This window comes from Dunckerocampus dactyliophorus, chromosome 2 (genome assembly GCF_027744805.1).
Source record: "Dunckerocampus dactyliophorus isolate RoL2022-P2 chromosome 2, RoL_Ddac_1.1, whole genome shotgun sequence".
NCBI lineage: Eukaryota > Metazoa > Chordata > Actinopteri > Syngnathiformes > Syngnathidae > Dunckerocampus > Dunckerocampus dactyliophorus.
Window position 1 is genome coordinate 24,992,697 of NC_072820.1, and position 10,573 is coordinate 25,003,269.

Genomic DNA, 10,573 nt, shown 5'->3' on the forward strand with positions numbered 1-10,573 from the left:
ATCCCTGGTTCCTGTTTCCGTAGTTAGGGACGTCTGGAATCCATCCCTGTGCGACTGGGGGGGTACTGTCACTCCGTGCGTGTCAGCTTGCGTGACTGTTCGTTTCTCAGTTCCAGTTATTTTGCTCTTATTTTGTAATACTTCCTGTATTGGTCCATTCTATTTTTGCAGCCTTTACTTTCCTGATTAGGCGCACCTGGCGCTAATTAGTTTCCTGTCTATTTAGTTCAGCTGGCAGCTTCTTCTGTTGATGGGGTATCGTACTTGTTTTGTGCCTTCTGCATATGTTTTTGCCACAAGCTCTGAATAGATTCCTTTTTTCTGCTCTGCAGCCTTTATTATTAAAAGACTTTCACCTTCACTGGGTTCCTGTCTCTGCATCTTGGAATCATGACCATACCAGAATGGGACATCATGTTTTGTCACTCCATGTTGATTGACGAGTATCTCCATTTGCTGATAGAATGAACTGAATCTGAACTGAATCATTTGTGTGTTTCTATCCAAAGGTTAAGAGAAGCCAGAAATCTACAAGTACTTTAGACACTCAGTACAGTAATATTATTACTCACCTGTCAAGCTTCCTCAGAGCATGTATATCTCCTGTCATTTGATCGATGGTGAAGATAGACCCAACTCCTTCTCCTGAAAGCGTGTACTTAACTGCATGGTCACCGTGGTCCATATCTGTGTGGAGCTGAAGAGAAAACATGCAGGTGTTGTATGGCACAATTGCTGATATTGATGGCAACAAGACGCCAGCCAATCGCAGGGCACATACAGACAAACAACTTTTCACACTCACATTCATACCTATGCACAATTTTTTTTCACCAATTAACCTAACATGCAGGTTTATGCAGGTTTTATAATGTGGAGAAAACCCATGCACGATGAGAACATGCAAACTCCACTCAGAGATGCAAACCAGATGGAAATATGCCTTTCAATGTTATTTTTCATGCCGGAAATAACTTTTTAACATGCACAAATATTTTTTTAACACCGGAGTGGGGAAAATGTACATCTTTGTAATGAGTTTTAAAAAATCTCACTTCCGTGAGACTGTGAATGCATCCTGGCTTAGTTCTGACTGGTGATTGGATGAGTGTGAGGAAGGGAGGGGAAGCCAATGTTTGGCTGCTTGCTTTGGTTGAGACGTGACAGACACCATCCATCCATCCATTTTCTATACCGCTTCTCCTCATTAGGGTCGTGGGGGCAGGCTGGAGCCTATCCCAGCTGACTTCGGGTGAGAGGCGGGGTAGGGCAATCGCAGGGCAATTGCAACCGTTCACACTCACATTCATACCTATGGGCAATCTAGAGTCGCCAATTAACCTAACATGCATGTTTTTGGAATGTGGGAGGAAACAGGAGTACCCAGTTCTCCCACGCACGCATGGGGAGAACATGCAAACTCCACACAAAAATGCCCAACAGCGATTCGAACCCAGATCTTCCCGATCTCATACTATGACTTTTTAAAATAATAATAATTTTCTCTTTAATATTTCAAGAGTATGCTACTAAAATTACTCTATTTTTCTACATAACATTACGTTATTTTTGTTAAACAACAACTTTTTGTCGTTAGATTACAGCCTTTTCCTCTTAACATTTTTACTTCATTCTTGTAAAATGACTGATGACTGATTTTTCCATGTTTGCATTTTTTTTTTAGTTTTCTAGTTTAGTTATATTTTTATTTTTTTTTAAATATAAACAAAAAACAGCCTCGGGCCGCACACTGGGCACTCCTGGCGTATAACCAACAATCACAAAGACATCTGTTGGGTGGGTTGGGCCTTAAGGGACAATGGATAATCATGAGTAAGCACATTATCACTAAAACCTCCAACCTGAAGTGCATAAGGTCATTTAATTTCCTTCTTCTCTCCACACACACGTCCCATCTTTGGGGATAATCATGCTGTGACTCAGTTGTCTGCATCAACACCAGATTAATCAAGGGATCATGCCAGTGTTTCCCCTACCATGAGATGAAAGGGGCAGGGCTTGTCCTAACGCCACTACCTTCTCCTCAAGAAAGTTAAGTTTCTTTTCTTTTCTATATAGTGCCGGATCACAACAGAAGTCATTTAAGGATTCTTTTCATAAAGAACAAGTCTATACCTTCTTTTATGACACACACGTCGCACATTTACAATTTCTCATCTGCTCTGGAAGGATCGCATGCATTGAAGGTCTTTGTTCGTTTGTGGGTTAGTTTGGATTCTTTTGATTGTCCTCCACTTTGAACCATTGCAATACAGTCATACAGTCTGTTACGAGGTACACAAATGAGTCAAATGATTATTCCTAACCTCAGTTTGTTATGTGTATACAGTGTTCCCTCGCTACATCGCGGTTCACCTTTCACGGACTCGCCGTTTTGCAGATTTTTTTTAAGTGCAATGTTTTTCAACAGCATATGAACGTGCATTGTGTTGTTTGTCCTTGCGGTGTATTAGAGCGATCTATCAGTGCTCTGTTTTATGTGTCTATTATTGTATTTACTGCTTCTACCAGTAGAGGGTGCTCTATACTCATGTACGAGTTGAAGACGTGTGCAGCTGGAGTAAAGATGTCGTCCCATCACCTCATTTCAGGATGTGTTTATGTGCCTGTATGAGCATATTAGGAACCCACAGTATAGCTACAATAGCCGGTGCATTGTGTTCTGCATCCTTATTGGCTAAGGGAGAACCCGCCCATTGTTTTCTGCTTTCTGATTGGCTGTAAACCATTGTCAATCAATCTCCTTTGTGCAGCACTGACGTGTTTCCTGTTGTACTGTATAATCGCTAGCAAACAGCTAGTAGTGTGACTCTGAACTCTGGATGTTTACATGATTTTTCACTGACAAAACCCACTATGTCGACGAAACGTTCTGCGCAATATGTGTTACCAAGGATACAAAAATGCTACAGCCAAACGGCGCCAGGACAAAGAGGCACGGTAAAAGGAGTGAAATATGCGTGGGTCACTTAACCTAGTAGGTTGATCATTCAAATTCTAACAAAATTGTTAATTTGATTTGTTACTTATAAGAGAGAAATTAGAGAAAATGTTAATGCCTGTCTGGGAAAAGTGTATAAAGTGTATCGTGAAGGGTTTTACAGCCTTAAAACATATATAATAATTGTAAAAATATAAAGTTGTCTACTTCACGGATTTCACTTATTGTGGCCTATTTGGGGAACCTATCCCCCTCGATAAATGAGGGAACACTGGAAATGATCAAGAAACAGTCTTGTCCATTCAAACCACACTGGGCAAGACCAAAGAGCTGCACAAGGCTACAAGAAAATGGTACAAATGAAAGATAACAATTACCTTTGCTTATCCTCAGGGTTTTATCATGAATACAAAAACAAAGTAATGATGTCAACTAATACACCTTTTGTTACCAACCTGAAGAATTTACCTTTCCTCAAAGTTGCATTCACAACAGTTAGGTAAACGTAAAGAAATCATGTCATCTATTGCACGTGCAGGAAACCCTGCAACCCCAAAGTCGTACAGTTAGAAATTTGACGAACGTTTCTCAGGAAAATATGTCTCAATCGTCACATAAACCTTAAGATTTCAAAATGTGATGACAGCACATTAGCGGAGACCTCGCAAGAGTTTCAGTGAGCCTTAGAGACTCACACTTGTTTATTTCAGCATCCGTTTTTGAGCATCCTCTGTTATGTTTGAGCACTGTTTTTGTTGTACATGATCTTTTTGTTTGGTTTCTGCAGGCAGCAGCTGATTGGCCCCGCAATTTCTGGAGCCTATAAATGTGTGCAATTGTGCTCTGCTTGTTGTCTGCGCTCTGCTGTCTGTTCTACTGGTGCTGCTTTTGTCCGCTGCAGGCTCGTTCCCACCTCGTCATGCTCCGGGGCTACTCAGCTGCTTCGTGCGGGCTGCTGGCATAATGCTGAGCAGCAGCCTGGGTTCCTTTTTCTTCTGTTACATTTTTAGTTCTTGTTCGTCCTAATGTGACCGGCTGTCCTGTTTTCGGTTTTGTTTGAGTTTGGGTTTTAGTTGTGTCTTGTTTAGGGGTAGCAGTGAGGTGACGATGGCCCTGTATAGGCTTGGCCTGTTCACCTCACCGTCCTTTTGTTTGCCTTTGTTTGTTTCGACTGGCGCATCAGGACTTTTTCTTTGGGCACGAGAGGGGTTTTTAATTTCTTTTGTTAGTTAATTTATCAATAAACTTTGGTGATTTGATTTTCCTCCTGTGTCCTCATTAAATATCCTATGTTCCCCTGGGTCATAACAGCCTCAATAAGGATTTTTTTTAAAAAAGCATCACTATACTACACTGTTCCGACAACGAAATTCACATTCAGAGCACTTTTACTGTCATGTCACCATGCATATTAAAGCTAAGGTTCAGTGTTTAATTTTTCTTATTTTTTACCCTACAGTAGATTATTTGTTTGAATTACTTTTCTAAGGAACAAAATAAAATTCTGTTTAACATAAGAAATCTACCAGCATATGTGACTGCATTATGTTGACGTTTGAGGTGTACTTTATAAACAGTGGAACCTTGGTTAGCGCCATTATTCTGTTACAGAAGGTCAGACTCCAACTGAATCAATTTTTCCCATAAGATATTATGTAAATCCAAAAACACGTTTCTATTGTTTTACAATAATAGTTGTACATGCATAAAACAATTCTAAATACGTATAAATGATGAATGAAAGGGTTACATGAATATTTAAGGTCACTTTTACCTGCAGTGATGATTTGATTGTTGATAAAGACACAGTGTGGCAGTGAGATCAACACAGACACCACCTTGGAGTTTTGCTGTGTTTTATTTCTTGAATTCAAGTGTTTGTCACCTTGTTTATCAAATTCTGGCACTTTCAACTTACTTTGGCTCCACTGTTGTTTATTTTGCAGCCGCAATCAAAAGAAACACAACGACTTGTGGCGTAACTGTGTTACGCCACAAGTCGATCTCCAGAGAACGCTGATGACATCATTGATTTCCGCTATTAATATTATTATGTTATCCAGCTGTTATTTTTTAATGCCCATGGTTTGATGCACTGTTAGTGTAATTTGTAAGGCATTAATAAAGTTGATTGAAAAAAAAAAAGTCTAAGTAAGGAAAGGGATGCTAACAATAACAATTGGGGAAAAAATACATTAAGATCACAGTTGGACTCATGCAGTGTATTAATAACATGACAAAACGTGCGCCATATTGTACACTAACTGGAAAATTTGAGGCAATATTTTGCTGTATATTTTTTGCATTAACCGAAAAACCTGCTACCTGAGGTTCCACTGTATGTGACAGTAAGTCTTCTTCTTTTCCTTTCGGCTTTTCCCTTCAGGGGTCGCCACAGCGAATCAATTGCCTCCATCTAACCCTGTCTTCTGCATCCTCTTCTCTCACACCAACTACCTTCATGTCCTCTTTCACTACATCTGTATGTGACAGTCAGTATTAATGTTATTACCATACCTTCCCAACATACTGTGGTACAGAGCCCATGTATTCTTCTAGAACAAAGAACTGGTTCCACACCCATCCTCTTTTAATTCGCTGAACCCGTGGTGTTCCGTGTCTCAGCCTTGCCCTGCCCTGGAAATATGTCTTGACTGGCATCACCCCACGTTTAGTCTTGAAATGGTGCCGAGACCGAAGAAGATTCGGGTAACTGAAGTCCAGCAGGAAACTGGAGCATAGCAGAAATATGGTGGCATATTCCCATGTGATCATCAGGGAAAAGTTGGAATGTAGTCAGATGTTCAAAACGTTGATAGGAATATCCATCCAAAGTTTTTCTTTAGAACCTTTTATATTTCCAGTGTTGTCCAGGTCACTATCTTTCCCCAAGTGTGCATGTCCATGTCCATAAACATTTTGTTGGCGATTTGATTGTTAATATGTGGTAACTTGTTGGCTTGTTAACTTCTGACACACATTCACGTTTCCTTGCACAGGAACCTTCCCGGTCGTCTTGCTAGTTCTTCATTTGGGCTTGGGTTTCCTTGAGAGAAAAGACAAATAATGCAAGATAGGTATAGGAATCAAATGCTGATTAGTCAGTTATTATGAATTAACCTTTTCAACCCTGGGCCATTTTGGTGGAAAAAAACACACTGTAATCCTTCGTTTATCGTGGTTAATTGCTTCCAGATCCGACCGTGATAAGTGAATTTTCATGAAATAGGATTCCTTATTTATAAATGCACTACTTCCATAGTTGGAGCATAGAAAACCTGTTTACCCCTCTAAATAGGCTTTTTAACATTATTAGAATGTATACATTCTATACATCTATACATTAAATAACACCCCTATAGACTCTAACTATAGGCTCTGACCTTCAATGTGCTTCACACACTTATTAAACACATTTGAAGTATAACATGTATAGCTACTCACCACTAATGAATCATCATGGAAGATGATCCATGAACACATGGAATCTGAGTCACGTTCTAAAGGTTATATACAGTATAAGCTTCTCTTTTGCATTCCACAGCAACTATGGTACGCACTGAACAAAGTAGGACATTTCCGCATTTGACAAAAACACGTTATCTGTGAAGCATAAATACAGAAACAATTTTTTTAGAAATAGGAAAAAAATGCCTTTTTTAGGAAAAAAAATCAATAAAAAAAATTATAAAATAAATAATACTGTACATTTATGAAAAAAAATAAAAATATATATTTAATTATGATTGTTTTTACCAAAAATCCATGAAGGGCTGTGAATGCTGAATGCCAAATGTGCGGTAATCCACTGTAGTTGCATGCCACAATATGGTTTTAAATCCAATACATGAGACGTTTATAAAGGCAGTTACTAAGCATACAAAATAAAGATGTTAAAATCACAAAAAAACTATTGTGCATTTCCCACATACTGGGTTAGGACTGTGAAAGATGAGCAGTTACCTCAGAAAAGCCTCTCCGTGTCCCTTGTGGCTGCTGCACAGTACTTTAGGTCCAGATATATCTTATACTTGTGTATTCCTTTGAATATTCCCTGTGTTAAACTAATGTGGACCTTTTGTTTCTCTTTCCTTCCTGATCCTTCCTCTCTCTGTGTATTCCCTCAGCTAGCTCACCTTCTGTCTATGTTCCTCTCGCTCACCACCATATATATCCCTTTGATCCTCTCTTCTCCCTCCCCCCAGCTTCTGTCACGTTATCCACTGACTTCCTGCATTCATGTACTTTTATTTTGCTTCTTAAAAGTCATTCATGTATTTTATTGCACATTTTTTTGTTTTATCCCCAATGGAAACTTTTCTTTTCAGTATTTTCAGTCTTCACATAAATGCAGGGAAAGGAGGGATCCTCAAGTGCACGAAAGCGCTCAAGAAGGGTTGGATATTTTAGTTAGGGTATGTTTTTTGTCACAAAATAACATTTTTTTGACTGTAGGTAATTATTTTACATAGATATAATCTAATCATTATTAATTAAACAAAACACATACAATACCCACTCATACGCAGTGAATTATTTATAATTCATAGAATACTAAACTGCAGAGCCTCACCTGTCATTATGAAAAATAAAAAAACAAATACACTTCTGACCAGTTGAAAAATTGCAAGAACTTACATTTTGCACTGTTGGACCTTAGTGAGACAAAAAACTAAGCAAGCAATTTATTGCAAACAAGCATCCATCCACATCTTTGTGTGGAGTTTGCATGTACTCCCGTTTCCTCCCACATTCCAAAAACATGCATGTTAGGTTAATTGGGGACTCTAAATTGTCCATAGGTATGAATGTGAGTGTGAATGGTTGTTTGTCTGTATGTGCCCTGCCATTGGCTGGCGACCAGTCCAGGGTGTACCCTGCCCAAAAGTCAGCTGGGATAGGCTCCAGCATACCCTTGTGACCCCAGTGAGGACAAGCAGCATAGAAAATGGATGCCTGGACAAGCATTTTCTATGCCACTTAATCCTGATTAGGGTCGCGGGGCTATGCTGGAGCCTATTGCAAAAAAGCATTAAAGTGAAAAAGGCTGTTCATCAACTGATAAAAAGTTTAAGACCACGGCCTTTAAAAGCCAAAAGCCATAAATATGTATTCAATGTAATTTTCTGTCAGGTATTCACGCTGTCACGATCTCTTGATGGTAAAGGAAAAAAAGCATTCTCTCTTTGAACGCGGTCGGATAGTTGAGCCGCATAAGCAAGGCCTCTTGCAGCGCTGCATTGCTACTGAGGTTGGATGCAGTAAGACAGTAACTTCTTCAAAGATCCTGAAGGTTAAGTAACAAAAAGGTCACGTAGTAGACCCAAAAAAAATGTCACCGGCCCTGAGAGGGAGGATCCCATCAGCTGTCCGTTACGACACAGGACCATCCTTGGCCCAAATGAAGGTTGTTACTGTTGCTGAGTGCAGTCCAATAACCGTCAGACGGCATCTGCGAGAAAAGGCTTTTAAGAACAAAAAACGTCGCCAAACACCTTGTCTTCTTCACGCGCCAGCTGGAATTTGCACAAGAGCACCAAACCGAGAATCTGAAATTACCGAAACACAGTTCAACAGACTTTTTCAGCTCCTCCTCACCACTGGAAAATCCATTTATATCAGCAGGCCACTCTCACCTCATAACCACGGATACGAAATATTCAGCCGAATTCTCTCCTTCCACACCGGGCTCCAGCCCTCCTCCTCCACACTCTCCATGAACTTTGTAGACAATTTTAACCTGTTTTGAGGCCGTAAAAGCTTTTTTAAAATGAATGGCTTCCAGCCCAACTATTTGGGAATTTTGACAGCCAACTGCAGCAGGCTGTGCAGGCCTTTGGCTAGTAACCCCCTCTGTTTCCTCTCAGAAAGCTGATGTGTTTGTTACGTCCATCCACCTTAACCTCTGGTGTGCTCAGAGTGTATGGAGGCACACCCAGGCTGCCTTGTCCCGGCCCAGGGCCTGTCATCGCCAACTGGTGGATCATCACAGGCTTCTAGCTCTGGTCTAGATAGATAGATAAAAAGATTCTTCATTAATCTCTAAGAGAAATTCACGTTTCGAGCAGCTCTCAAAAAATCATAAAAGTCATAATAAACCGTCAAGGCAAGACAGGATTTACCTTTGGCTGGGGTGTCTGGGAAGATGGCTCCAAGATTTGTGGGACCATCTGAGATCGAGTCCATCATTAATTCCTCGTTGATGAAGCTCAAGTTGCCACCATCCCTTAAGGTCCATCCAGTGTTCGATGTGTTATGTCTCAAGCCAATGTCCACACGCACAGTGTGTCCTCCGGTCGTAACTCCTCCTCTTCTGCGCTTGATCAATGGTCATCCAGCATACATGGTGAAGGTCATTCTCGACGCCACTACTTGGTGGACTGGGAGGGTTACGGACCAGAGGAGCATTTCTGGGTTTCCCGCTCCTGTATCCTTGATCCATTGCTCATCCGTGACTTCCACTCTTTCCATCTGGATAAGCCAGCTAGCCTGCCAGGGGGCGCCTTATGAGGATACTGTTATGTGTTGTTTGAGCCATTCTGCTGCCGCCTTTCTACTCTGTGTTGCAGTGCACCTCAGGGGCTTGTCTGGGGCGAAGCCATCTGGTCACACCTGGCACAAATCTTCTCATGAGGCCTTTATAAGCCATGCTTGGACTCATTCTAGTCGCCAGACTGTTGCATCTTCTATGCCTGTCTCCAGCATTAGTTCCCCATTCGTTGCTATTGTTAACAACAATTAAAACATCCCTGGTCTTGGTAATGGTTTTATGACGGCAACATTTGTTGAGGGGTTCCGGTTTGGTGGCTGCAGGATTGGGTCTCTGCTTTTTGCAGATGATGTGGTCCTGCTGGCTTCATCGAGCCGTGACCTTCAACTCTCACTGGATCGGTTCGCAGCTGAGTGTGACGCGGCTGGGATGAGAATCAGCACCTCTAAGTCCGAGTCCAAGGTTCTCACTCGGAAAAGGGTGGAGTGTCATCTCCGGGTCGGGTATGAGATCCTGCCCCAAGTGGAGGAGTTTAAGTACCTCGGGGTCTTGTTCACGAGTGAAGGAAGGATGGAATGCGAGATCGACAGGCAGATTGGTGCGGCGTCTGCAGTGACTCTGCATCGGTTCGTTGTGGTGAAGAGGGAGCTGAGCCGAAAGGAAAAGCTCTCAAATTATCGGTCTACGTTCCTGTCCTCACCCATGGTCATGAGCTTTGGGTAGTGACTGAAATGACAAGATCGCGGGTACAAGCGGGCGAATTGAGTTTTCTCCGTAGGGTGGCTGGGCTCTCCCTTAGAGATAAGGTGAAACGCACTGTCATCCGGGAGAAGCTCGGAGTAGAACCGCTGCTCCTCTGCATTGAGAGGAGCCAGATGAGGTGGGCTGGGCATCTGGTCAGGATGCCCCCCGAACGCCTCCCAGGGCACATCCAACCGGTAGGAGGCCTCGGGAAGACCCAGGACACGTTGGGACTATGTCTGTCAACTGGCCTAGGAATGCCTCGGGATCCGCTGGGAGGAACTGGACAAAGTAGCTGTGGAGAGGGAAGTCTGGGCTTCCCTGCTTAGGCTGCTGCCCCTGCGGCCCGACTTCGGATAAGCGGAAGAAAATGGATGGTT

At 41.9% G+C, this 10,573-nt stretch overlaps 1 protein-coding gene across 1 annotated transcript in view; it reads right to left on the bottom strand.

The window, feature by feature from the left end:
• LOC129177645 (cadherin-12-like) overlaps positions 1–7,090 on the bottom strand; it is a 28,510-nt gene extending 21,420 nt beyond the window's left edge. The window contains exons 1-3 of the mRNA XM_054768997.1: positions 6,926–7,090; positions 5,480–6,008; positions 573–697 (exon numbers count right to left, since the gene is read on the bottom strand). Of these exons, the coding sequence (XP_054624972.1) occupies positions 573–697; positions 5,480–5,737 (383 nt within the window). The 5' untranslated portion in view covers positions 5,738–6,008; positions 6,926–7,090. The remainder of the gene's footprint in view (positions 1–572; positions 698–5,479; positions 6,009–6,925) is intronic.
• Between the last annotated feature and the right edge of the window lie 3,483 nt (positions 7,091–10,573).